Source organism: Melozone crissalis, unplaced genomic scaffold (assembly GCF_028551555.1).
Source record: "Melozone crissalis strain CALT ecotype California unplaced genomic scaffold, PUWL_Pcris_2 ptg000026l_1, whole genome shotgun sequence".
Classification (NCBI taxonomy): Eukaryota; Metazoa; Chordata; class Aves; order Passeriformes; family Passerellidae; genus Melozone; species Melozone crissalis.
In genome coordinates this window covers 3867130-3894800 of record NW_026535804.1, presented here as the reverse complement: position 1 = coordinate 3894800, position 27671 = coordinate 3867130, and the positions used below count along the sequence as shown (strand labels likewise).

Below are 27671 nucleotides of genomic sequence, written 5' to 3'. Positions count from 1 at the left end.
ATATAAAGCTTGCTTCAGGCAGCATTTATTTAGCAGAGAGAATATTCAGGTCTTTTTTGTCTTTCTGACAGTAGTGCCAAAAGCCCAGGAAATTAACTGCTACCTTTGATTTCTGAAGGAGTTTCACGTAATAGTTTCTCCTGGTTGATTTTTGTGGACAGCAGTGTGTGCAGTGAGGGGCAGATGGGTCTCCTGTGGGGGTCTGGCACCACCTCACCTCAGGCACCAAGAAGCAGCACAGGTGCTAAGCCACCCAGAATGTACAAAACACCATGAAATTCTTAACCACTGGGAATAGGATGGTTTAGGGAGGAAGCTTTTCCTTTTTATTCCAGGGGATAAAAACATAACAAGAGTTTCAAGCAAGTGGAGTATGGTTGGTAACTGAATAATCAGTCCTTCTTCAGCTCTAGAGGTAGTTTCCCCTTACAGAGATAGATCTGGTGACTTCTTGACATCACAAGAGCTCCAGCTTTTCTTAAGAATGACTGTTTCAAGGAGGATTCTGCAACTCCTGCCTTGTTGCTGCAGCAAAACCTTCAGTGCAGACAGTGGGCTGTGTGAGTGGAGCTCTTGTTACGAAATGCTCTCCTCTAAGGTCAGTCATCTGCGTGGGTGTGGGTGTGATAAGTGCTGCTGTCCTGTGTGATCTGTTCCTCAGAGCTGAAAGCTCTGCTTTTTAGTTGTGAAGATGCTTCTGCTTTTCTCATGCCATGTGACCTACCACTCATCCCTTCTTTGCCTTTAATCTTGGATTAGTCTAGAAATGCAAATGTAAATGGGGGCAAGGATCCCGTGACCAGTCTGTTGGTCAGTGCTGACGATCTGGTGGCCTGAGGTAGGTTCAGCCTTGGTGTCATGGTCAGCCTGTGGCTGGTGAGAATTTTGGATGTGATTTTCATGAGGCTGCTCCTTCATGTGACTCTCCTGTGAAAGCTGCTGGATTGTCCTGCCTGTGGGAGAAAACAAGAAAAGAGGCTCCTGAAACAAGTGTCATCAGCATCTTTTCTGGAACAGAATCCATGCCTAGCTCAGCACTGCTCTGCAGTGGAGCAGAGAGACCTTGAAGGAACTTTTCTCACTTGGTCTGTAAGTGCTGTCCTGGCACCTGCCTCAGCTTTCTGACAGATGATACTTGTCTTGGACCATAGCACTCTGGTAGGCTCAGAGATTGGACTCTGGGCTGCAGGAGCAAACAGCTGCTGGATGAAGATACTGATTCTCTCTGCTGAAGTAGATGTGTCTTACCACCTGATCTGAAAGAGACAAGAAATTGATTTGGATACAAAATGCACTTTCCATGTGTCCAGGATGGGGCTGTGCATAGGCAACATCTTGTTTCTGGAGCTGTGGTGTTTCTGGCTCTTCCGTGAATGGACTCAAATTCTTAACTTTTCCTCCTGTTTTCTTTCCTCCCCACACAGGTGGTTTTTTGGAAAGATTCCCCGAGCGAAGGCTGAAGAAATGTTGGGCAAACAGAGACATGATGGTGCCTTCCTCATCAGGGAGAGTGAGAGTGCTCCTGGGGACTTCTCCCTCTCAGTCAAGTAAGTCATGCCCAGGAGCAATTGTGTGCTAATCAGGCATCTGCTGCTCCTTTGGAGGGTGAGTAAAGGGCAGGTGATTGTCAGCCCTGAGGAGCAGGAATAACCTCACAGATGCCCTATAGCATTCCTGTTCTAGTGACACTTACTCCCTCTCTAATAGAACAAACATCTTTGCTCTGCTTTGCAGTGAGCCCACAGGACTGACCTGGTGGCTCACACAGGCCCAGGCAGTGTCTGGTGGCCTCTTTGTGGATCCCATTCCTCCCTCTTACAGCCACAAAGCACCCAATGTGGACAACTTCCCATCCTCCTTCACTCCTTCTCTGCAGTGCAAGTTATTACTTTATCTTCCCTCTGTGTTGTACATTTGCAAGTATATTTTTCTCTGCTTGGCACATGCCTTGGTAATATTCCCACTGACTAGCACTGGACATGGAGCTGTGAAACCAGAGGTCCATTTGAACTCTCACAAGTATATTCCACGTGGCTTAGGAAGAAATTCTTCTCTTTGAGGATGGTGAGGCTGTGGCACAGGTTGCCTAAAGAATCTGTGCCTGCCCCATCCCTGGAAATGTTAAATGCCATGTTGGACAGGGCTTTGGAGCAACCTGGTCTAGTGGAAGGTATCCCTGCCCATGAGAGGAGGGTTGGAATGAGGTGATCCTTAGGTGATTCCCAACACAAGCAATTCTGTGGTTGTCTGATCTGAAGTCACTAAAATAGAGCTATTAGAAACTTGAAAAGATATGTGAAGTAATTTAATGTAGGATGGGGATGGGAGGGAATCTGTCCTCAGCAGGTTGATTTTGGCTATTTTGATTTTTTAAATATTTTCTGTAATCTTCCCCTTTTCTACCATAAATAAACAGGATTTTCTTTAGAATCCTTACAATGTTTTTATTATTGATGTGCAATTCCAGCTGGTTCTGTTTTCTGTGGCTGTCAGATCCATCTCAACAAGATTTGTTTCTTTTTTTTTTGGTCATCTTTGGTTTGTAACCAAATTTTTGTCCTTCTGTACAGCAGCACTGAGTCATGCCAGCAAACTGGATTAAAGCCACTGATTTTAGAGACGTTTATATTTCTGTCTAGGACAGAGTCATCCAGGCTGGAATATTAGATATGAATGGAAGCTTCAACTGCAGAAAATGCATTCCTTTAAGAAGCAGAAAGTTACAATGGCATAGCTGGGCCTGCCTGTTCAGCCTGGTGTTGCCATCTGGTGGTAATGTCTCAGCTGGGTGGTTTTTCCTGTGTGTATAATTTAGGAAAGTCCTTTTCCTAAACAGTGATCTGTAGGATTTGGAATGGTGAGAAGCTCAGAGGTTGAGGAAGGCAGAGCAGAGGCAGCACCCAGGAGTTGTTTCAAGGCAGTGTCTGCTTTCCCCACTCAGGTATAGGTGCTGTGCATGCCAAATGGGAACAGTTGTCTTCTGTTTTCAGTGTTTTAGGCTGAAGTAAGATTTCCAATGTGCCATTCATCTGGAAAATCCCGGTGGATCTCTCCAGAGTTTCTCTTTATTCGGAGTAAAACCATTGCAAATGTAGCTTCAGTTGAATGCCATCATTTGTCGGAAAAAACACTGAATTTGTCTGTTAACACAGAATTGAAGTTGCTGGTTTATGTGTGCAGCATCATCTTTGAACACTTTGGGGTTTGAGGGGTTTTTGTCTGTTACATTTTGTTTTGGGGGTTTTTTTAAAGACCAGAGAGGTCCTTTTGTTTCATAGGAGAGCCTTTTGCCCAAGTCCATTCTGGTTGCCAGAGGAGCCAATTCTGCCCTCTCTGTGGCAGTGTTTCCCAGGAATTTGCCTGTAATGGGACTGGTGCTTTTGCATTGCATTGTAGCACGTCCCCAGTGGTGCTGTGGGAGGGAGGGACTGGGGCTAAGAGAAGCAGAGGGCCATGGCAAGAGTAGCACAGACTGAGAGTGGCTCGAGTCAGCTGTGAAACTGCTGTGAAGTTCTAAACCAAACTGTGAAGAGCTAAACCAAAGTGCTTGTGCTGTTTATCTGGCAGTTCTGTGTTTGAGGATGTGAAGTGGAAAGCACCAGGGTGCAGCTGTGTTGCTGTGACCTTGCAAAGTCCCTGGCATTTGTCCTTGGGATTCTGCACCATCTTCATCAACACAGGTGATGCTATATGTAACATACATCAAGAAGTATGTGAGATTCCTGTTATGGGATTGCAGCAATGTCATTGACAGTTTTCACTGTGCCCTGAAGGACCTTCTTGTTCCAAACTCTGTGCTGATGATCCCAGGAGGAGTTCCCCATGGCTAATAATGTGCTCTATGTTCTTCATTCTTTCCACACAGGTTTGGAAATGATGTGCAGCACTTCAAGGTGCTTAGAGATGGGGCTGGCAAGTATTTCCTTTGGGTGGTGAAGTTCAATTCTTTGAACGAGCTGGTAGATTATCACAGATCCACATCTGTCTCCAGGAACCAGCAAATATTTCTCCGGGACATTGAGCAGGTGCCACAGGTAAGGGAAGTGTCCCTGTAGAGTGCCCTGGTCAGGCAATTGCAACCACAGTCTGAAGTGGGATTGCATTTTAGAGTAAGAAAGAAGCTGACTGATTTTTTTTCTTGTGAAAGTGTATCTTTAGATCCTGCAGTCAAAATTTTACTGGTAAATAAGCTGCATTCTTGTGCAAAGCCTACCAACACTCCTGCTCTCCCTGGAGTTGAGGCAAAATGATTGTTACTGCTTGAATATTTGTCTTGTTTTAATACTTACAGATTCTGTTGCAGGAAGATAATTTGATTCCTGTGAATTAAAAATAGATTTGCTCCTGTTATAGGGCACAGTTTAAAAGGGAAGGGAACTTATGGCTTTATGGTTGAACTTGCTGATCTTAGGCCTTCTTCAGCCTAAAGAACTCTGTGATTCTGTTCTGATTTATACCTGATCATAGCCAAAGTGCAGCCCTCAGTGAGGCTTTGATACTGGGCTTTCCTGAAGAGGTGGTTACAGCATATGGAGCATCTCTGGTTTGGATCTAGCCAGTGTAAAGAGAAACTGTTGTGAAGTGCCAGCAGAGCAGCTTGTGTATATCCAGCTCTGTATTTTGTTCCATTTCCCAGGTCAATCAGAGTGTTGTATTTCATGTAACTGCATGTTTTGTCAGTTCTGGGTAAATCCTTTTGCTTCCTTGTACGGCATTCTGCTTCTAGCCCAAAGACAAGGGTGTGGCATTTGTGCAGCTGTCCAGGTGCCACTGGCAGCTTTGTCACAGTTTGTCTGAACTTAACACTTGGCTCTGCACGGTCAGGTCAGGGATAAACAGAGGGGGAGAAAAGAGCTGGCTGAAAAGGACAAGCATGAACAGAACTTCCTGGCCTCACGATTTTAAGACTGCAAATGTATTTTAAATGAACTGTTAGCTTTTCCATCAGAAAGAAAGACTTGCTGACCAGGCCAAATCATCTGTGACAGAAGAGTTAGGGAAAATGTGTAAAATGTCAACATCCAGTTTTTAGGGGGAACTTTGTGTAGATCAATAATATTTGTGTTGTCAATTATGAAAACAGGACAAGTAAACATCAATATTACTGTATTGCTATAGAACACGGATTTACGATAGGCCATGACAAGTGAAAAATGCTAGAAAAACATCAGAATCATCTGCTCTATTTCAGCTGTTTCACAGGAACTTGACCTTTTTCTGAGGTGTTCTATAGCCTGTCCATGACTGTTTTAGCACCTCGTTGCAGCTGTTGGGAGCTGGCTTGCAGGAAAAGGGAGTAGCCCAAATGTTTATTGTTAATCTTCAGTGTAAGACAGCTTCTGCCCCGCAGGAGCAGGTGCCTGGAGTGCCGTGGGTGATTCTCACTGTGTGTGTTTCTTGTTCCCCTTTCAGCAACCAACATACGTTCAGGCCCTGTTTGATTTTGATCCCCAAGAGGAAGGAGAGCTGGGCTTCCATCGCGGAGACTTTATCCAAGTCCTTGACAATTCTGACCCCAACTGGTGGAAGGGAGCGTGCCGCGGACAGACGGGCATGTTCCCTCGCAACTACGTGACCCCAGTGAACCGGAACATCTAGAGAGAAATATTAGAGATTATTTAAGGAAACCAGAGAAACAGTAAATACACATACAGAGCCTAACTGCAGCCAGTGACCCAAACATCACACGGCGGTAAAACCAGAGTCACCTGTCACCGTGAGGTGATCCTCCTTCCCTCAGAGCGGAACTTCAGGGGCGGGGGGAAGAGTTCAACTTACACACCAAAACTTATCTTAAAGGAAAAAAAAAAGGAAAATAAAAAAAAGGAGAGAGAGAAAAAAAATGAAAATAACAAATTTCCTCAGCTGCTCCTGGGTTATCCCCTTTTATTCACTCTTGTTGCGAATGAGTGTTTTAAGGTCACTTAAGGTCTCACCACCACAACTCTTCTTGTTTCCCCCTCCTCTTCTGTCCATCAGTGCATGAAGTTTTAATGCCATATAAAGTCCTAGCCAATGCAGTTAAAGGAAAAGGGAGAAACTCTGCTGGTATTTTCTCTCTCTGCAAACGGTCTTCATTTGACATGAAGGGACATGAGAGAAGAACCAAATCCACAGTCCTGCCTTTAAAAAAAAACAAAAATCATCAGTTTCTGCTTTTGCCTTCAACATTCAGCATTTCTTGCCTGGGAAAGATGAGGTGTTAATCTAATTTTTATTGTCTCTTCTCCTTTGGCACTTTCTTCTGAAGCTCAGCAGCTTCCAAACAGAGGAAGGGAGAAGAGTTGTGTGGCTTTTTGTTCTCTTTTTTACTTTTGAGTCACAGAGCTGCTTTGAGAAACTCCAACGTACAACTGAAGTCTATTAATGCTGTGCTGACAGCTTTTTTGTTTTTTCTTAAAGGTGTACGGTTGAGCACATTCTGTAATTTTTTCCATAGTGCCTTCCCCTTATTTTCTTTTTTATTATTTTTTAAGTTAAAAGGACAGTCCAGAGCTTTTCAGAGGATTTTTTTTTCTGCCTATGTGTAAATAAATACTATGGGGGAAGGGGGCAAAGGAGGGTGGTTTTATCAATGGACACTTGAGAAAAATCTACAAACAGAGATGGAGCTTTAATCTTCAGATTTGTCTTACTATTCAACTTCCCTTATTCCAAGGAAAATAAAATCAAGGCATTCAAGTGGCAACTTAGGCTGCTCAGAGGTGAAGAGCTGCAACCAGGAGCCTCAAAAGAAGTAAGAGAAAGGGGAAAGTTCTGATGAGGGAAAATGAGGAAGAATATTTTGGGGAGGGAGGGTTAAGGGGGGAATTTGAGAAATAATAGCCCTGAGATGTCCTACAAAATGTACATTCCTTTGGTGGAAAACTTCATAATGCAGAGAAACCTCAAGAAATAGTGCTTGAAAAAAAACTTTACGCTCTTAGTGAATGTTTCTACGTGATGCATGTGATCAGCCTGTCTCCTCGGCCTGGATAGGCAGTATTTGCAGTCGTGTTGCTCTTGAGAAGTGGAGTTGGCATCCCTGTTCTCCAGTCTCTCCTCCCTCCTCAGGTCAGTGTTCCTGTTGAAGTAGCTCCCCGCCCGCTCCCGTTCACAGCAGGCTGTGTGTGACTGTTCTCCCCACCCTGTACCCCAGGGCATTTCTGGTGGCCCTTTGCTCCTCACCAGAGCAGTGTGACATTAAATTGGACAGAAGGAAAGCAATCAGCCCGCAGCGCTCTCTGTGCCAATCTTCAGTTGCGTTGTTTTTCCCTTGGTGGCCGTTTGGCTGGATCCCTTCACCCCACCAACACACCCAACCTGCAGCGGAGATCTCCTCCCGCCCTGCTCAGCATGGGCAATCTTTTGTTGGAGGGTGCCTTTTTTTGTAGTAAGTGTTACAAAAGTTTTACTCCTGAGATGAACTCTGCCTTACACTTTGATTTTCCAGCAAATGAAAGAGAGAGCTACCCTGTAGAGTATTACTTTTTCCCCCTCTCCTTGCTAGCTGTCACTCACTTTCTTCCCACTTTGTAAAGTGATTGGAAAAGGAATCTATGGCATTCTACACCTGGACCATTTGATTGTTTCCTTATTTTGGAATTGGTGTATATCATGCAGCCTTGCAGACATATGTCTTGTGTGTGTATATATATTAAAAAATTTTTCTGTGTTTAAATAAAAAAAAAGGCCTATGTACTTAATCCTTTAACTCTGCAGCAGCATTTGGTAGATAGTAATTAACTGTGAATAATAAATATACATTGAATTCTTCACTTGAGCATCTGTCTGTTATTTCAGTCAACTGACTAAGCTGTGACTGAGCTTGTGGTTCAGACACTTCTGGAGCCTTTTGCTAAAAGGAGGAGGTGGTGTTGGGCTGGTGTCAGCACAGCAGCCAGGCTCAGGCTGTTGTGGTTTGAATCTGCTCCATACGGGCCCTGCAGATTATTTTCACTTCTGTTACCTAAAGAAGAATGGCTCTGTTGGGCTAACAAGGTGCATGGGCAGCTCTCTGCAGCTTCTCCTCAGCCTTTGACATGGTCAGAAATACCTGTGAGCATGAATGGTGTAGTCAGTGTTAACAGAGAATAGGAAAAGGCCTACATGGCAGTTTTTAGTGGTTTTTAAGCAGTTGCCCTTAGTTACTATGTTTAAATACTGATGATGTTGAGGTGGAAATGCCTGGATACTTGTACAATTCTTTATTTTACTTTTTTGTACCAGAAGTCAGTATGGAAAAGCCACTATGTGGTTTGAAGCGCTTGGCTTTTTTTGCAATGCTGTAGCAGAACATATTGCTTGAAGTGATGTTTTACTGTAGGCTGGGTTGCTTAGAAAATCTCATTCCCCTGTGCTTTATCCAGACAAGGTTTGTTGGTCTGTGGTTGTGCATGGTGGAGGTGGCAGTGGGAGCAGTGCTGAGGGCAGTGTGGGCTGTGTGCTGACCTTCCCCTCTCACAGCCCTGCCTCGTGGGACCGGAGAAGGGCAGCAGAGCTGGGGAGGACTCTGGATCCAAGTGCGATGAGGCAGGGCTGGCTGAGGGAGCTGGGCTTGTTCAACCTGGAGAAGGTCCAGGCAGAACCTTTTTGCTTTCTACAGCTCCCTGGTATGAGGGTGCAGCCAGGTGGGAGTTGGGCTCTTCTCCCAGGTAACAAGTGAAAGGACATAACTTTAAGCTGCACCAGGGGAGCTTTGGGTTGGACATCAGGAAGAGTTTCTTCATGGAAAGGGTGATCAGACGTTGGAACGGGTGGCGTAGGGAGCTGTCACTGTCCCTGGGGGTGTCTAAGGAAAGACTGGATGTGGCACTCAGTGCCATGGTCTGGCTGACAGGGTGGTGTTGGCTCGCAGGTTGGACTCCAGGGTCTGAGGGCTTGTCCAGCCCTACCGGGACGCGGTTCTGTGAGCGCCGCGTCCCGCGCGTGTTGTGGGCGCCGTAGCCGGGACTGCATCTCCCAGCGGCCCCCTCGGCGCGCAGGCGCAGTGTGGAGCGGGCGGCCGCGCGTGAGGCGGCGCGGCGGGAGTCGGGCCAGGGCCGGACAGCCCCGGTGCCGCCGGGCTCGGCTCGGTCCGGTCCCCCCGCTGGTGGCTGCCGCTGGCGGGGCCGGGAGCTGCGGGACAGAGGGAGTGATGCAGAGGGGCATCTGTGTGTCCCGTGGGGTGAGAAGGGAGTTTGGGGTGAGGAGGGGCTGTGGGCCTTGGCGTGAGGGGGCTGTGGGGTGGGGGCTCGGTGAGGGCGGGGCTCACTGCTCTGTGCCCCTGTCCAGGCTGGGCACAGCCGGCAGGCATGGTGGGCTACGACCCCGAAGGCAGGTGCGTGTCCACGGCGGAAGCGGCTGTAGCAGGATCGGCGTCTGGCTTGGTCACTCGGGTCCTTGTCAGCCCCCTGGACGTCCTCAAGATCCGCTTTCAGGTACCTCACTCGCGGCGTGCCCGGGGCCGGGATGAAAGAGCGGCAGAGCTGATCGTGTCCTGGGTGAGCAGGTCACCTGTGCAACCAGAGAGCACTGAATCCCTCGTCAGGCCTCACCTACGTTGTGTATAGGTTATGCAAGGAAGTAGGGCTATCCTGTGTCCACCACTTCTATTTATACAACTTAACTTGTGTGGGAATGGAATCTTGTGTTTCTCAGAGTTCGTTCTCCTTCTATTTTTGTGAACGACTTACACTCTCTGACTGAATTTCACCATCATCCCTCCTGCTTATCTTTGTGTTCATGTACATTTTTATTCTTTTAGAGCCCTTCATAAACAACATCCCAGTCAGATCTGAATGTGGTTCTGTGGGAAGACAAAATGTCATCCCTTAGCATTGGCTGGCTGACAGGGTTGTGAATTCCTGAACTGACACTTGAACCAGTGTTGAAGGGTGAAATTGAAATTATTTTCTCCCCTTTCCTCCAGCTCCAGATCGAGCAGCTCTCCTCCAGAAACCCCACGGCCAAGTACCACGGCATGCTGCAAGCTGTGCAGCGCATCTTCCGGGAGGAGGGGCTGACAGCCTTCTGGAAGGGCCATGTCCCCGCTCAGATCCTTTCTGTCGGCTTCGGAGCTGTTCAGGTGAGGGCACCAGGCATCACCTGGGCACACTGTGGGTACACAGGACACTGCTCTGCTCCCTCTGACTGTCTGTGTTCAGGAGCGGGAACATATAGCTCTACAAAGCTGCTGAATAATTCCTAAGTTACTGTTCCTGAGCTGGCTGAATAGACTGGAGCACAGCAAGAGCAAACTGAGCTCTGTCTGTCTCTGGTGTCATAGATAAGCCCTCCCTATTCCTGACATTTGGCTTAGCTGCTCATGCCCCAAGCCTGGGCAGTTTTTTGCTTCTAGTCATGCTGTCAGCCTAAGGGCTTCTTAGGAAAAAATCAGTGAAGCTGATGAGGGTGTTTTACACAGCACTGTTATGTTTAATTTGTAAACATGAGTAACAGCTTTAGGAGCAGTGGCTGAAAGGACAAAGGAAAGCATATCTGTGACACAGCACTCTTCTGGAGCCACAGAACATTAAAATGAGTTTTTCATTATTCTAAGTGCAAGAATAAGCAGAAGTGTTGGACACCAGAGTATCCCAAGCATTCCTTGGGCTGCTTAGTGATTTTTACACGTTGCAAGTTGGGGAGGACTTTTGAAGGACGAAGAAGGTGGTAACAAGCGGGGAGGGGTGGAGCTGTTGGTGAAATGAGAGAGGAGTGGGAAACCTGTGTGAGTCATTAGCATCGGCTTCCTGACCCGCGCTCTTTTGTTTCTCTGCAAGTTCATGACCTTCGAGAGTCTGACGGAGCTGATGCACAACTTCACCTCCTTCAAAGCCCAGGACTCCTTGGTGCACCTGGTGTGCGGGGGCCTGGCTGCCTGCACGGCCTCGGTGGCAGTGCAGCCCGTGGACACGCTGCGCACCCGCTTCGCTGCCCAGGGGGAGCCAAAGGTGAGGCTGAGCGATCCATCTCGGCATCCTCAGCAGGGGCAATATTCCACAGCTCTGAAGGTGCAGGAGGTTTGAAAGCACGTTCAGCATTGTGGGTTAAAATGAAGGAGCAGGTGCTGTTATGGCCAATGTTTGCTCTGTTGCCAAGTTATCCTTCGTGCTGTTGACACAGCTTTCCTAATTGTGTTTTGGTGCTTCTGATGCAGAAAGGAGAAACTGCCCTTAACAGGATAACTCAATTTTTTTGCTTTGGCTGTTGGCTTTTTATAGAACCTGCTGCCCAGACTGTTGAACATTGCATTTTTGAAACTTTGCACAGGCAGAGAGTCATGTTTAGATAATGATGGGGATGATACTTGAAATTAGTCACGTTTCACCTGTGCTTCATGTTGTTTTTACACGAGAATTGGTCTCTGCACTAACTAGCTCTGTAATAATGGGATAGATTTGTATCAGAGCCATTTCTGTATTTAGCCTGCAGTAGAATTACAGTATGTATTGTATTAATTGTGTTGCAGGAGTTAGGAATTGTTAAAAGAAAAATAATTATATCTGTGATGCAGGTGGTCTCAGGACTCCGCTCCATGCCTTGTTTCTTTTAAGTCACAAGGGCCTAACAGAGAATGCTGTGAGGGTGTGGAAAATCACCTTGCTCATCACTTTGTGCTGAAGATACAGTCAGTTGTATTTTGGGCAGGGGAATTCCTATAGCCATTACTGGGAAATGACCTGACCTTTGGTTGGGTGTTTTTAAGTTCACTGAAAAGTCACTCAGCCTCTTCCTTGTTGTGCAGATTTACCTCAACCTTCGCCATGCAGTGGTGACCATGTACCAGACAGAAGGGCCTGGGACTTTCTACAGAGGTTTGACCCCCACACTCATTGCTGTCTTCCCATATGCTGGTCTCCAGTTCTTCTTCTACAACATCCTGCAGCAGTTTTCCAAATGGGCGATTCCAGCTGAAGCAAAGAATGGAGGTAGGAACTTGGGACAGTGATGGTTGCAGTCAGGAGAGAAAGAAGATGAATGCTAGTTTGGTTGACTGATGTAAGCTCTGTTAGTCCTTTCACATTTTTTGATGCAACATCTGAAAAGTGTCTCTTATTTCCCACCTCTCATTTTTACCCCTGCAGGGAAATGCCAAATTAAGTACAGCAGAGTTTACAAACAGCTCCCCTTGTGCAGTAACTGTGATGGAAGTGGGTGGATGGGAAAGTGAAGTGTCACAGGCCAAGGTGCTCTTTCTTTAACAGTGTCACCTGACTGATACTGTGGGAAGACAGTGCTGCCATAATCTTTCTGTTTCATTCATGTGGGGACAGGACTCTTGGATTTCTGTAGTAAATCTGCCTGCAGCTGTTAGGGAAGAGGATTCATTTACTCCAATTTAAAGCTGCCAGGCTCTTGATTTGGTATTTTTATGTTGATTTCTAGCTCCATTGTAAGAGAACATCATCCTGATGCAATCTGCCACCTTGGCAGTGCTAGATACCTGTGCCTCCTGTGAGCAAGAGGGATACAGCAGCAGCATGAGTTTGTTCCTCAATGGAATTTCTTCAGCAGAGGAACTTGACTTTTCAATGTCTGCATATTTAATTTTAGGTGGCAGAGGCCGATGGTGGTTTTGTGCTGGGACCTCATGTTTGTCAGGAAAAAGTTTAATACAGAGCTCACTTCCACAAGCCTCTGAAATCATCAGGCAGTGTCAGCTTGAGACATTCCAATCCAGAATGCATCAGCCTGAGCAGTCAGGGGTGCAAGATTTCCAATGACCAGGCTTTACTGGGAGGGCATGAAAACTTTCATCCACTGGCAGCAAGTTGTCTGTGACTGGGGATTGGGGTTTATTGAGCAGAGCAAAACCCTAAGTCAGTGTAAAGGACCAAGAGGAGCTGATCCTCTGATTCCAACAGATATTGCAAGCCTGAAAAAATACAGCTTGAGACTCTTTGGCTGAAACTATTGCAGAAGAGGTGATGCAACTTCAAAGGACTTTTTTTTTACTTTATTTCTTGTGAAAAGTGATTTTTAACTTACCTCTTATGCTCTTTAATCAGAGTTCCTTGATAATGCTCTTTTTTTCCTCCCTGTTATCCTTTCCCTTTGTGCTCCTCAGCCGGCGTTAGGAACCTGGTGTGTGGCAGCTGTGCTGGAGTGCTCAGCAAGAGCCTCACGTACCCTTTGGATCTGGTCAAAAAGCGACTGCAAGTGGGTGGCTTTGAGCACGCTCGGGCAGCCTTTGGGCAGGTGAGAAATGCTGCAAGTGCTGGATTTTCCTGACTATGGCTAGTCCAGTGCACTGGAATGCAGTGACAATCCACCAGTGGTACCTGTTGAGTTCATGTTTGGGTTGGGAGCTCCCAGTGAGCACCGGTGTCATTTAATAATGTGAATTTGTACGTGAACATACTGGGTTTATTTTATGATAGGTCCCAGGAGGGACCTGTCCCACATACCTGTGCTCTGGCTTGTCATCCCTCCCCATCAGACATGCAAAGGGCCATTGATTTATTTTACTTTTCTAGTTGCAGCTTGGCTTTTCTGATTCAGAACCAAATCACTAGCAGAGGATGACGCTGGCTCTGTGCTGAGGTCACCTGGCTGTCAGGCTCCTCTTCTGCAATTAATATTTTGACACAAGAAATAGGCACCAAGTGTTCAACATGTGTTTTATGTGTGGGAATAGCCTGAAATTCAAAACAAATTAAATACTCTGGTGTTCTTTAGCACCATTGTTAGCACCTTGAAATACACTTGAAGACAAATATAGATCTTTCAAGGAACTTCCTCTTTTTTTTCCATGAAATGTGGAAATTTTCTACTTTCCTTAAAATTCTTGAGATCTGAGAAGGAAATCAGTCTGTACCCTAAGAAACTCTTGAATAGGATTTTGATGTCTCAGCCCATTGCATTGGGGGCTTTTCCTCCTGCAGTAAGATACAAAATTTGTTCCTTGCATTGATGTGTCACAAGATGTTAAAACTGCACAGTATAACATGACAACATGCAGACAGCTAATTTGGAAACTTCTAAGTGTTGTAGCTGTATTTGCTTTCTGTCAGAAAACTCAACATTTTTTCTTTCTTAGACAGTGAAGGGGATAGAAAACAGCAATTATGCAATCTGAAATAATGACTTGACAAACCTCTTTAAAGTCAGGCTGTTGTTGCATGCAGAGGTTTTACAGCCATTTTACAGTGAATGATGTGCATAAACCATTGCTGAAGCTGTACATTTCCTTTATCCTGCTCTCTCTAAACTCTCTCTGAAAGTTTCAGTTAGTTATTATATTATCCAGAAAGGCCTCTCCAAGCTGCATGTCAAGATAATGTTTCTGGGTATAGTTTGGGGATCTTTGTGGTTTTTTCCAGTTGTCCTGAAGTTTTCTTGTTTAACCTTGTTGCATTTCTCTCCCAGGTACGGACGTATGGGGGTTTCCTGGACTGTGTGAGGCAGATGATGAGAGAGGAGGGCCCAGGTGGGTTCTTCAAGGGCCTCTCTCCCAGCTTGCTGAAGGCTGCCTTCTCCTCTGGCTTCATCTTCTTTTGGTACGAGCTGTTCTGCAGCCTCCTGTGCACCATGAAGAGCCCTGAGAGCACCAAGAGCAAGGAAGGCTGAAAGGGACGTGTGTGGCTGCCTGCTGTTCTCCTCAGGAGGGGACACTGATGGCCTTGCTCTGTCACGAGCATGTTGGAAATGTCAGGGCTCCCAGAGCTCCCCCAGCCTGTGGGGAATCACCTCCTGGGACCAAGCAGAAGGAGAAGGCAACTGCAGTTCTGCTGGAGACACTGAACTACTTGGCTGGGAGCTGTTCAACAGAGCACTTTCCTTCTGTCTCCTCTCATATCAGAGCACATTTAGTGGTGAGAGGGGGAGCAAACAGACCACTCCCTAGCAACTCCTGTGCTCTGGAAAGGCACCCAATAAAGTGGGTGAATCCCTGAGCTCGCCCTGGATCCCAGAGAGGGGGTTCTGGCCCAGCCTAGTGCTGCGTAACCAACCAGACATCACTTCCTAGCCCTGCATCTGCACAGCTTTGTTCCTTTGCTCTGCACAGCTTTGTTCCTTTGCTCTGTGCCTGCTGTTTGCACCAGACTCTTGTCTCAATGTTGCACAGGTCACTCTGTCCTGCTGGTGTAAAGTCAGGTAAAGCCACATAAATGCACAGACCCTCAGTTTTCCTTTCCTTTGCTGCCAGCTGCTGCTTCTTGGTCACCACTTGCTAGCTGAGCATTCTCTGTCATCTTAAACACAGCATCTTCTCTGATCATGCTGGATCAGACTTGTTTCTCCTTTAACTCCAGTGAACTTGATTGTATGCTGAATTCCCTTTTCTCTTCCTGGGTGTCTGGCCATACATCTCTTAGGGATTTCAATGCCTCACTCACACTTATTACAAGCAAACTTGCATATTAAGAGCCCCATTCTGAGGGGATTCGACGCACAAACTAAATTTTTACTTCAGGGTGCTTCACTTCAAAGCAGTGAGTAAACAAATGCTGTACAGAGTTAAGAAATAATTATTCTAAGCTGGAATAATGAAGGGAAAGTCCTGTGGAAACTAGTAATTTTTTATCATTATTTATTTAACAGCACCTCTGAATGTGTTTCTGTATTTCTGTAATGGTCTCAAAATGTTTCAGAACCTCATTCCTGCACTGGTGCTAGCAGATGAAAATGTTTTGACAAGATTTGCTGAAGTGAAAGGAATGAACATCAAATGGGAATTGGTTGGCTGAGCGTGGTGTTTCACATGGATGACTGAATTAGAGATGGAAAAGTGTTTTTCTGGAGTTTCAAAGGTTTTTTGAGTGGTTAAAAAAACCAACAAAACCTACCGACAACTCTGATTTATGTAACAGTGGAAAAAAGGAAAATTACTTTCTTCCTCCTCTTTTATTCTGTGTTTTTTCAAGCCTAGCAGGGTGTGGCTGGACTGTGTGGAAGGCAGAGTTCCCAGCCCTGCCATACAAAAGCACGTTAGTCATCTGCAAGGGGTGGATAAGGCAGAGCACTGCAGTTATTTGGAGGATGGTTTCATGGTTTTTAACACAAAGCCTTTCCCAGCTCTTTTGCAGTATTCAGGGTGTTAATCCCAAATGGTCTGGCCAGATTCCAGCGTGACCAATTCCATTCCGTTGACGAAACTTCTCCTGGCAATTTTGAGCATATCAGCATTGCTCACTTATCCTGAGCTATTGTGAGAGGCTGTTTTTAAAAAACAGCTGTTTCACTGGTGGCTGAGGTATCTGAAGAAATTCCTTGCAAGCCCAGGCTGAATAACTTTGTGTCTGCTATGGGTTTGAGATCTTGGAGTACAAAGGTGACAGAGCTGTGTAAAATTAAGTTCATTCACCAGTGTCAGTGTCAGGCAGGAGGCCCATATGTGAGTCTTAAAGAGGGAGAGAGAGCTGCATATACTTTAAAAATGGCCATTTAGTTTAAGCAGAAAATGCAGGAAATGTGGAGTTTCTCCAAGTGCCTCAATCCTATTGTCGTTTTCCTGTGTTATTTAGGCTCTTCTGAGATTCCTCAGAATATTCTTAACGATGTTTAGCCCTTGTTTATTGTTCACCTGTTGTTCTTGGAAAGACATGATAAAGACTAATGAACTCAGCCTCATGACATCTTTCTGAGGGAGAGAAATGTCTCTCTTCAAAACAGATACAGGTTGGCTTTGTTACTGTCTTTGTTGCTGGTGAGAGGAATGCCGTCATGGTTAGCAGGGACAGGCCAGAGCAGAAAATATTCAGTGCTGACCTAGGCTTCCTTAGGAAATGGGGACTCATCCATCCTGTCTAAACAGTGCAAGACTTGTTTTCCATTTTCTGTCAAATAGCTGCTGTCAAACTGCACAAAATAGGGGGAAACTAGTTGGGAACTCAGCAGCAGGCAAGAGCAGGAAGATCTGTACTCTGTTAAGGTGACGTTCCTCGAGGGTGCTGTGGAGCTTGAGGGGATGCTGGTATGGGCAGTTTGGCTGCTCCACAGAGAGGGCAGCACTGGAGAGTATGGAGCAGCTTTTCTTCTCTGGGGTCTTTTTTTCCTCCACTGGGCATTAACTGAGCTTGCCTCCACCCAGCAGATGGCAAAGCTGGAGTTTAAGTTGTGCCTGTCTGGCCCAGGCTGTGGAAGAGACACTCCCTGGTTGGAGGCCTTTAGGCTGTGAGTCACAAGTGTTACAGGCCCATAAAGGCATCTGAGCTGCCAGTGAGAGGGAGAAAGATGTGACAACCTCAACAATATTAGGAGCTGCATCCACCAATCACTTCTTCACCTCTGATCAGCAGCATCTGTCCTCATAGAGTTCTCAAGTGCACTTTGCTGGGGAAAGCACTGTATGAGTGTTGATTTCTCTGTGGGATTGAGGCTGAATGAAGCACTAGGAGGACAGATCTTATTTCTCAAGCTGCTCTGGCAAAACACATGCTGTTATGAGCTAAATCTCTAGAATTAGAGGAGCAGGAGATGAGAGAGATCTGTGGTCACCGTGTTCTTTGAGGTACTGGGACAGAAATGCTCTTGGAAGCTGCTGCTCCCGTTCAGTGTGAAGTGACTCAACATGGCAAATGCCTCACTCTGAGACCTGGCTGATTTTGGCCCTTGGGATTTCTTTCCAAGCTAATCCTATCACCAGGGATTTGCCTGCAGTTCACCTCACAAGCTGCTCAGCAGTTGCATTTGTTTTCTTCTTGTGCCTTTTACCATGAGAATTGTGCCCCAGCCATTTGCAGCTCCACCACACACTGAGCCAGCCTTGGACACACAAAATCTGTGAGGAACATGCTGATTCCTGCAGTGCTGGCTGCCTCACCAAGTTCCTAGGACAGCCCCACTCTCAGGATACTCATCCAGAGCTGCACAGCATCATTTTTGACAAGAAATTAATGTTTTACAGTCGGGACTGGAATAGGTGGTGTTTAATTTGTATTTAAGTTTCTCTTGTGATGTAGAAACTGTAACAGTGGCATTTTGCTGTGTTGCCAGAGTGGGTCTTTTGCAGCTGCTCTTTCCTGAAATCATTTGGCACACAACATGCATAGTGTGTGCCTACCTTTAAGACAAGGTACATTAAATATTTTGTTATGCAGTGGCTGGCTGCAGTTGATTTATTCCTTTCCTCTTTGTGCCTCTGCTGGACCCTGCAGGAACATCGTGGCCCTCCTGCTGCCTAAAAAGGAGAATAGTCAGGGCCCAGCCCATAGGGCAACAGGAGCCATTTGAATTTCCCATCACTGGCTTGTGGGTGCTCCTCAGCCGTAGGCAGAACTGTACCCTCTCTGCTGGGTATCATCATTGAGAACTGCACCAAAAGGGATCAGCCAAGGGGGATTTTTGCAGCCCAGTCCCACTGCTGTGTCCTAGAGGGGCATTTGGAGCTGTGGTAGCCAGTCCTGAGCGTCACACCCCCGGTGGAACAGTTCAGGCTTTGTTTGTATCCAGCCAGGCCATGCAGTGCTACAGAAAATATTCCTAAACTGTTCATTCTGTCTCTCTCAGCCATTCCCTGGTTTAGCAGCCTGTCTGCTCTGTGGTGAAGACTTCACCCCCTGTGGGGTCTTCCCTTATGAAATCGTTGAGATTTGAGAGAAAAAAACGTGAAGTGTGGTTATACCACACTCAGCTGTTGTTGCAGTGCGTTGGTTTACTCACTGTCTTCTTTCCCGACTTTTTTCCTACTCATTTTTTTATACCATTGGCCTGCCCTGGCCCGGAGGGAAGGGCGGAATTCACGCCGTTGTCACCTGCAGAGCGCCGGGACAGCCCCGCGGGGGACCGGGGCAGAGGGGTGAGTGCTGCCCGCGATCCCCCGGCGGGGCAGTCGGAAAAGCAGCGGCCGTGCCCGGGAGGGTGTCGGGGGCAGCCGGCCGTGCCTGGGGCAGCCCGGTGTTTCCCGAGGAGCAATGGCCGTGCCTGGAGGAGCCCGGCGGTGCCCCGAGGAGCAGTGGCCGTGCCTGGGGCAGCCCGGTGTTTCCCGAGGAGCCGCCGGCCGTACGCGGCGCTCAGCCCGCCGTGCCCCGACGCTCGCAGGCGGTGGCGCTGCCGCAGCTGCCGCCGCTCTCCCGCCCGGCCCGGCCCGGCCCTCCCCCGGCTCGGGCGAGGAAATGACCTAAGAGGAAACCTGGGCCGTGCCGGGAGGGCGCGGGAGGTGCCGGCGATGTCCCGGCGGCCGGAGGACACAGCGGGGGCGGCCGGCAGGTCGGTGGGGCTGCGCCCGGCTCCCCTGCCCTGCCCGGGGCAGCGCGGGGGCTGCTTTCCCCGGGACCCGCCTCTTCCTCCGTCCGTGGCCCTTGGGCTTGTGCCAGCTGCGGGGCTGGAGCGACGGGAGCGGCGGGGGGTCCTGGGGCTCCGCTGGTCCAGCTGCCCCGGGCAAGAGGCGTCTCAACGCTGGGGGTTCCACTTGCGGCTCGGCGGGGATGGGATGGGGGTTCCGAGGGCTGGTAGAACCTCATATTCACGCTATGGGGTGACAGAGGAGACTCTCTGCTCTTCTCCCTCTCCTTACAGTGGCCAGGACTTGTCCAGCCCATACTGCCAGGTGTGACCCTACAGGTCACAGGTGCCTGTGTGATCCACCTGAGCTGGTGGATCAGCAGCAGATTGAGGGTGCTGACCCCAACTGAGTCAGCCCTCGGTACGGCTCGTCTAGCCGGGGCCAGTGGCAGAGGAGCAGTCGGTACCCACAGGTGCCCCATGTCACCCACTGCCACCAGCTCTTCCGATAAGGTGGTGCTGGCAGGAGGGTCTCTAGTGCAGGCGAGACCTGGCCGGCTCGGTGTTCACACGCCGTGGTTTGCTCTGGCAGGGTTATTTGGCTCAGCAGCTCAAAGCAGCCGTGCCCATCGCAGGGAGCCGAGGAACGGGAGCTCCGAGAGAGGGGCCGGGCGCGGCACAGACGCTGCCGGACGGGCTCGGGCGCTTCTCGCTGCGCTGCGTGCGGCGCTGTGCTCTCGCCAGGGTCCGGCTGCCTGGAGATGCTGCCGGTGGGACACGGGGCTGCTGGCGATCTCGGGCTGCTCCACTGGCAGTGCAGCATGGCATCAGTGCTGATACAGAGAGAGGAGAGGTCGGCTAGGAAGGTGTTTGCCAACCAGGCATGGCACGGGGGGCACCCAGCTGCTTGTGAATCCACCAGGGAAAGAATCCCCAGTGCCAGTCCCAGGGTAGGCGAGAGCTTTGGCTGCGAGAGCAGCGTGGGCAGGCGGTCCCCCCCATGGGGCTGCTCTCTGCTCTGAGTTAGTGTTGTGCTGTATGTGAGGGGACTGCCCACGGTACCTGTCCCATGCCCCTAAAGGCTCTTGGGCTTTGATCTGGGTAGGGATCTGTTTGCAGAGAGGGGTGAGTAATGGCCGAGGAATTTCGACGAGCTGGCAAAACTCATTTGGCCGATTGCCTTCTCCTGTTTGTACTGCCGGTCTGGCCAGCCCTGCATTTCCATCCATCAGCTCCTGAGTGAATCAAAGCAAGCCCTTCCTCTCTGTGCCGTGTGTACCCTCTTGCTGTCTTCACTGTATCATGAAGCAGAAGAAAATCAATCTAGAGACACTGCTGGTGCTGCAGAGCAGTGCTTAACTGCAGGGGGATGAGAGAGATGGGAGCTGTTGCTCTTGGGGATTTGGCTGCTGAGTTTGCTGTGTCGAGCTGGGAGCTGAGGAAGCCTGGCTGTGGTGCAGGAGAGGTGCTCTAGTGAGTGTGTGTTGGATGCTTTTGTACTGGCTTTGATTCTTCCCAGATTTTTGTATGAAAGCTGCTGAATTGGTGTTTAAAGGGCCCAAGGGAGCAGTGTGTGCCTTCCTGTGATACAACCACATATATTTTGGGTCTGCTTTGCCTGTAACATGTTTCTCATATCAGAAAAATATAAAGGCTCTTAAGTTCTATTATCAGCTGGTAGGAGACAATGCTTTAAAAAATGTGGGAATGAGGATTTGCACAGATCTAGAGTTGGTGCCCTAATAAAAGAGGAGTTTCTTTGGGGTGGGGAGCTGTCAGGAAACAGCCTGTGCTTCAACATTACCTGGGATGTGCTGAATGGGAAATGCTTGAAGGTCTGCCTCTGTCCAGCTAAGCTCTGTGTGCTCCTTCCCCAGGGACTGTCACTAGCTCATCCATTGCCCTGACTCTTGCCCTTGGAGGAAACCAGTCATGGGGGAAACGGGCAAAGAAGAGTACAAAATACAGTCCTTCGACTCCGAGACTCAGAAGCTGCTGAAAACAGCCCTCAAAGGTCAGCACGGCTTCTGCACCATTTAATGTGACTCTACTGGGCCCTGCACAGACCTTGGTTGCTTTCCAGAGCTTGCTTTGATCTGCTGCCTCAAAGCAATCAGGGGCCAAAGAGGGCTGGGTCCTAACAGCATTCCTCTTCTCTGCAGACCCCAGTAATGTGGACCTGGAGAAAGTGGCCAATATTATAGTGGACCAGTCCCTCAAAGACTCTGTGTTCAGCAAGGAGGCTGGACGCATCTGCTACACCATCATCCAGGTGAGAGCTCGTGTCTGGACAGTGAAACACCTGGGATGTTGTGTGGCTTGTCCCTGGGCTGGGCCAGGAAGGGCTTTGCCCCAGTCACATGCTCTGACCCCTTGCCCATCTCTCCTGTCCTGCCACTTGCCCCATGCAGTGGCAGCATCCAGAAGAGCAGTGGGCCAGCACAGGCAGTGAGTTGCAGCTTTTCTGCCTCTTTGGGAATCACAGAAGGGTCTCTGTGTGGTACTGCATTCCCCTGCCCCTCTGGCATCCCTGTTTCATCCCTCCATCCTGTTTCTGTGGGCTTATAGGCAGAGAGCAAACAAGTTGGCCAGAGCATCTTCCGGAGGAGCCTGCTGAACCGGCTGCAGCAGGAGTACAAGGACAGGGAGGAGCTGCGCACCCGCTCGCTCCAGGCCTGGATCTGCTACGTCACCTTCATCTGCAACATCTTTGACTACCTGAGGGTAAGGAGGTGCAGCAGCCAGCTGCTGCTGCCTGGAGTGCCAGGAGGGCCTGAGCATCCCAGGATAACAGAGCAGGGGTGGTGGGTGGGTGTTGTACAGAGCCCCAGGGCCATGGGGGCCAGAGCTGGTTCTAACACAAGGATGCTGACAGAGCTGGTGCTATCTACAGGCTTGGAGAGGCAGAGGAAGTCTTCAGGAACAGTCACAGCTTCCTCATTTTGTACCTGGCGTTTGAAATCCCCTGATTTGCCTGATCCCAGATGTCCCAGACTGGACTGGTTCAGTTGCTGTGGGGTTTGCTGATGGAGTTTGGCTTCAGGCCTTTGTGCAGTGTGTGAACTTTGAATTCCTGCTTGGAGATGTAAAAATGATGCAAGTAGAGCTGCAGGCAGGAAAAATACTGTTGGAACAAGTGTATTTCCCATGACTACCTGCTTACATTTAAAAATAGATGGTTTTTACATCATTTGTTCAGCTCCTCTGGTTCCCAGAGACTCAAATGTCTGATCTCTGATGAAAATCCCACTAACACAGCACAACTAAACCCTGCTTCCTTCTCCTTTGCAGAGCAGCAAGGGAATAACTATTTAAAATAGCTGCAGACTCACTTCTGTCCCCAGGCTGACAATGCCCCACCCTCCTTGCAGGTGAACAACATGCCCATGATGGCTCTGGTGAACCCCGTGTACGACTGCCTGTTCCGGCTGGCACAGCCCGACAGCCTGCAGAAGGAGGAGGAGGTGAGTGCAGGGAGAGCTGCTCATGTGCCTGTTGTCCTGCCAAGGAGCTGTTAAAAGCACAGCCCGGGGGGTGCAGAGGAGCCTCCACTGCTTTGTGCTCAGCCATCTGCTCTTCCTCCTGAAGGTGGACTGCTTGGTCCTGCAGCTGCACCGCATCGGCGAGCAGCTGGAGAAGATGAATTCCCAGCGGATGGACGAGCTCTTCTCCCTGCTCCGAGATGGTTTCCTCCTGCAGGAGGGGCTCAGCTCCCTGTCCCAGCTCCTGCTCCTGGAGATCATCGAGTTCCGGGCTGCTGAGTGGAAGATGACGGACGCTGCCCAGAAATATTATTACAGTGAGGTGACAGATTAACCTCCCGAGGCAGAGGAGTCCCCAGCACCTCACCAGCAAGCTTTGTACCAGTTTGGAATTTTTCACATTAATTTTCTAGCACTCCCTGTAAATAGCATTTATACTGGCTAGAGCCTCTCTGCACCTACTGTCAGATGCAGCTGGTGCTGGTCTGACTTTGGAGGTTCAGAGCAGTGGGAAGGGCACTTTACCCAGCAAGTTCTCCCCCTGATTTTGTCTTAATATTGGGCTGCTGTCAGCAAAGGGCTAGGGAGGCTTGTAGTTCACACCAGCATTTTCTATGAGTGTTAAAGAAAGCACAGTTTAGGCTGAGACCATTTTGGTTCACCCCAAAGCCAGCAGAGCTGTGGGAGGCAGCAGGGAAATCTCCCAGCTCAGGTTGTACCTGGTTCTCTGGGATGGGTCACAGATCACACCATGACCTCACAAACAGCTCAACCAAGTGCTTTTGTTCCCAGACTCCTTCCAGCAGGCTGGCTGCACCTGCATGCACACAGCCTCTTCCACAGCCAGGAATACCTGCCACAAGGCAGCCTGCAACAGAAGAGGTCCCTGAGCACATGTAGGAACAGGTTTTATAGATTTTATACAATAACTGTCACTTTTTTCCAGAATTTGCAAGTTTCAGCTACAGTATATTTCTTATAAGAGTGGGAGAGGAAGACATGAAACAAAATAGCCTATTGAAGGATTTTTTTCTAATAAAAGTTTTCCACTAACATATGCCCTGCTTTCTCCCTGCACAGCTGCTGAGCTCTGAGCAACACTGAAGGGTTGCTCCTGACTGAAGCCCTAAGGCTGAGATAACTTTGTTTGCTACAGTCTAGGGCCTCAGGGCTTTACACAACCAAAGGACCTGGAGAAACAAAGACAAAAGTCTGGAATCAGGAAACCTTTCCCATAAAACTGGTTTTATTTTGTCCACATTCCCATCAAATCTGTGCAGACCATGTTGCTGATGGCCAAAACCAAAAAGGGCCTTTTATTGCCTGTTGTACCAATCCCTGTGGAAAAGGATCCAGCTCTGCTCTCAGCTCTGCAGCCAAAAACATTGCTGATTTGAAGAGCAGAGAGACTTTCAGATTTCAGATCCCCAGGAAACAGGTTTTGTGTGGCGTTGCTGTAAGAAAAACATCTAAGGCTTGTCTTCACAGGGAAGTGCTGATGAACTAACTGGAGCAGCCCCACTGAGGCTGGTAACTCAGGCTCCCCCTTCCCCCATCCAAACAAGCACAAAGAAAAAGAACCTCGTGGGGATCGTGTGAGCTTTCCCTGGGTTAGAACAGAAGCTGCTGCAAGGGATGTTCCCCCTTGCCCTGTCCCAGGCTGGCAGCCTGGGGCTCTGCTCTCCAGGCCATGGCAGCGTGTCCCACGCAGGGTCCCTACCACCAGCGGAAGTGAGCGTACGCCCGGTTGGCCTCTGCCATCTTGTGCAGGACGTGCTTCCTCTTGATGACGGGCCCCTCGTTGTTGAAGGCCTGGAGCAGCTCCTGGGAGAGCTTTTCTGGCATCAGTGTCCGGCGGTGCTTGTTCTCCCTGCACTCTGTGATCAGCCACTTCATGGCCAGGAAGCGCTTCCGATTGTCCGTCAGCGGGACGGGCACCTGGGAAAGGGTTAAACGTGGCAGGAGTCAGCACCTGCCCCTCCCCAGCAGCCACACTGCACCAGCTGCCCCTGCAGGTGCTCACTGTGCTGCTCTGTGCAGCCACACCTGCTCCCCACAGCTGAGCCCTGCCAGTTCTCCTGCTCTGTCCATAGGAACTGGCCACTGCTACCGAAATGGAAACTCTGGCCTGTCTGGGAGCTGGGTCCAGGCTGGTTTGAGTCAGCAGAGATGGGAAATGGTCACCCCATTTCTGCACTGAATACAGAGAAGTCACAGAATCACAGCGTGGTTTGGGTTGGAAGGGACCTTAAAGATGCAAATGCCCCCACATCTCACCTCTCCTTCAGGCCCCAAGGGTTGCAGAGCCCATACTCAGAGACAGATTCTGCTCATGTTTTAAGTATCCCACTGGATCTAGGTGACCCATTTTGCCATGCTGACCTGCCCCAGGGGTTTGGGACCTCCCCCCAAGCAATGTGGTGCAGTGGAAAGGATGGGACTGGTAGTCCAAAGACTACTAATTCTTTTGCTGCTGATCTCTGTCTCTTTGGAAAATAGTTGCTGTGTATTTCTCCTCACATCTAGTCAGAGAACCAGAGACTGCTGCCAATTAACAGTTGGATTTGATTGATCTTAGAAGTCTTTTCCAACCTTAGTGATTCTGTCACAGGGGAAGCACAATACTCAGAGGTGGGGATCCTGATTTTGGACAGTTTCTAGGTGCTGTTTTATTCCAGATTGCAAAGTGGCTCTTTCCAAGGAGAGATAATCTTGAGCTGCTGGGGTGGAAACCAGTTCATTTGCCTCCCTAGCTAACTGCCTCACAACCAGATGTGCTCCCAGCCCCCTTTCACCTGGTAGGTTTTGCCTCCTCTGGTGATGTTGCTGAGCCCGATGATGGGCTGGCAGTTCTTGAGAGCCTGGTGGAAAATGACGTAGGGGTTGCATTCAATTGTCTCCTTCTCATTTTCTGGAGCTTTGTGGTACTTCTCCAGCTGCTTCCTTTTAATGGCCTCCAGAGTCTTGGAAGAAAGGCAAGAAACAAGACATACAAGGTAGATGGATTCTGCCACTCCACGAGGTTACATCACTTTTATGGGCACCCCATTTTCACCTGAGCAGCTGGTCCACCAGCCCCAGAGGCAAAAGACCCACTGGGAATTCTTTAACTCAAGTTTTACTTCACCCTCTTCCAGCTCCTCAGTCTCTTTTATCAGTCACTGCGTTTTGGGTGAGGGGGATGAGCAGCACAAACCTGGGCCAGGAGCCAGGAAAGGGCAGGGACAAAGCGGAGCCAGGAGTGGGGAGGGGTCTGTGCACTGAGCATCCTCCCTCAGCCTCCCGTGTGCTTTTCTGTAACCAGGAATCAGCACTTAATTGGAAACATTTGGGCAAAATGTTTCCATTTCAAGGGAGTTCAGGGGTGGAAGAAACCAGATGAGAACAGCAGTTAATAGCCGGGGCTGTGGGTCAGAGCAGGCTCAAAGCTGTGCCATTGCAGGTGACACATCTGTGGGACTTCAAGGGCAAGTTATACAGAGGGCAAGGCATGACAGAGAGCTGCAAAGATCTTTAGAGAAAATTATGCTTTTAAGGGTATTCCCTGTGTTGATGCAGTACAAAAGAACACAGGGATAATGAAGGATGGAAACAGAAGGTTCTCCATGAAGCTGTCCCCTGCTGGTCTGTGAGCCAAGGAGGCTGGGGCAATGGACATTTTATCAAACCATTATTTATCCATTGGACATTTTGGAATCATGCTGCAAGCAACGTGTGGCAGAGCAAAACACATCAGGACCACAGAGATGGACCACCCGAGTTCTGGTAATTCCTAATTCCAGTGGGTTTGATGTCCCAGCCTTCTATTTTGTCTAGTTTCAATATAATAGTTAGAAGAAACCTGAGTTCTTACCTGAGACATGAGGTTTCTGGCCAGCACTTTATTTCCACTCTTCATCATCATATTGGTGAATTTACTATAAACACAAAATCAGACAGGATCCATATGAATTCTGATTTTATCACCCACAGAAATAAGCCCCCCACCCCCATCCCTCTGTGTTGTTCCCATGGTTAAGTGTGGGTGCTGCCAGATCTGCTGCAATTATCTCTAATCACAGCAGAACAATGGACTCGTTGATGGGATAAGAGTAACCCAGAATACAGGGATTGTGCTGTAACAAAAGGCAATGTGAAGCCAGCAGGTGGAGGTAGAAGAGGGCAGCACAGCTCCCAGGCATTTTTGGAGAGAGGAGGAGCTGCTGCTTTCTCTGACCTGATCATGGGGTCGCTGAACACGGAACTGGACAGACTGGGAGGAGCAGCTTTGATGGGTCGAACAGCCTTAAGCTCCATTTGTTCCCTTTCCTCCTCCGTCAGCTCCTCTAAAGGTTTCTCATGCGATTCCTTTTTCACTTCTGGCTCCAGGTAGCTGGGGTTGTAGCGGCTCCATCTCACGGGCATTATCCTGCAAGGAGCAAGAGAGGCGGGGCTGTGACCCAGGGCACGCGCTGTGGGGACAGGGATGCGGGCAGATGTGGACAGATGTGAACACGCCTCAGAAGGAGTGCTGGATGTGAGAGGCATCCCGTGGCAGTGGGGCGGGCAGCTCGGTGCGGGTTCTGTCCCTTTGTCACCGTTCCTGTGGCCAGGCACTGGAAAGGCCGCGCAGGGCCGGGGCCGTCACCGTCCCTGGAGCTGCTCAGGAGGCGTCTGCCCCTGGCGCTGGGTGATCACCCTGGATTAGGTGATCCCTAATGGTGATGCCATTAGGGATCAGAATGGCAATGCTGCCTGCACTGGATGACCTTAAAGTTCCAACCTTCCAGCCTTGCCAGTTCTATGCCCGTGTGACCCGGCAAAACAGGCGGGCGGCCTGCCCGCGTGCTGCCGGCGCGGCGCACACCCTCCCCTCACCCCCGGTGCGCTGCCGGCGAGCCGCCCGCAGCCTCCTGCCGCGCTGCCCGTGTTCCCGCGGTGGGGAGCAGCCCCTGTCCCCGTCCCTGTCCCCGCTCACCGGGGCAGCCACGCCCGCAGCCGCCGGCCCAGCCCCGCCGCGCTGGGCGCCGCCATCTTCCCTGCGCGCGCCGCCGCGCGGGGCGGGACCACGGTGGATAGGGG

The 27671-nt window shown here is 49.3% G+C and overlaps 4 protein-coding genes across 4 annotated transcripts in view; 3 read left to right on the top strand and 1 right to left on the bottom strand.

Annotated features, from left to right (window-relative positions):
* GRB2 (growth factor receptor bound protein 2) overlaps window positions 1-7757 on the top strand; it is a 49439-nt gene extending 41682 nt beyond the window's left edge. Inside the window, exons 4-6 of the mRNA XM_054278721.1 lie at window positions 1425-1547; window positions 3866-4034; window positions 5413-7757. Coding sequence (XP_054134696.1) covers window positions 1425-1547; window positions 3866-4034; window positions 5413-5598 — 478 coding nt within the window. The 3' untranslated portion in view covers window positions 5599-7757. The remainder of the gene's footprint in view (window positions 1-1424; window positions 1548-3865; window positions 4035-5412) is intronic.
* Window positions 7758-8999: 1242 nt separating this feature from the next.
* Window positions 9000-14960, top strand: SLC25A19 (solute carrier family 25 member 19). The gene is made up of 7 exons (XM_054278639.1): window positions 9000-9145; window positions 9253-9398; window positions 9890-10045; window positions 10743-10913; window positions 11708-11891; window positions 13031-13161; window positions 14332-14960. The coding sequence occupies exons 2-7, from the start codon at window positions 9273-9275 to the stop codon at window positions 14530-14532; spliced, it is 969 nt and encodes a 322-aa protein (XP_054134614.1). The 5' UTR covers window positions 9000-9145; window positions 9253-9272; the 3' UTR covers window positions 14533-14960.
* A 4070-nt stretch (window positions 14961-19030) lies between these two features.
* MIF4GD (MIF4G domain containing) lies at window positions 19031-24044 on the top strand. Its single transcript, XM_054278760.1, has 6 exons — window positions 19031-19113; window positions 21006-21142; window positions 21291-21400; window positions 21697-21852; window positions 22500-22592; window positions 22717-24044. Exons 2-6 carry the CDS (start codon window positions 21061-21063, stop codon window positions 22942-22944), a joined length of 669 nt encoding a protein of 222 aa, XP_054134735.1. The 5' UTR covers window positions 19031-19113; window positions 21006-21060; the 3' UTR covers window positions 22945-24044.
* A 9-nt stretch (window positions 24045-24053) lies between these two features.
* MRPS7 (mitochondrial ribosomal protein S7) lies at window positions 24054-27623 on the bottom strand. Its single transcript, XM_054278759.1, has 5 exons — window positions 27568-27623; window positions 26827-27018; window positions 26464-26527; window positions 25406-25573; window positions 24054-24548 (listed from the first exon to the last, which is right to left on the bottom strand). Exons 1-5 carry the CDS (start codon window positions 27621-27623, stop codon window positions 24327-24329), a joined length of 702 nt encoding a protein of 233 aa, XP_054134734.1. The 3' UTR covers window positions 24054-24326.
* Window positions 27624-27671: the final 48 nt, after the last annotated feature.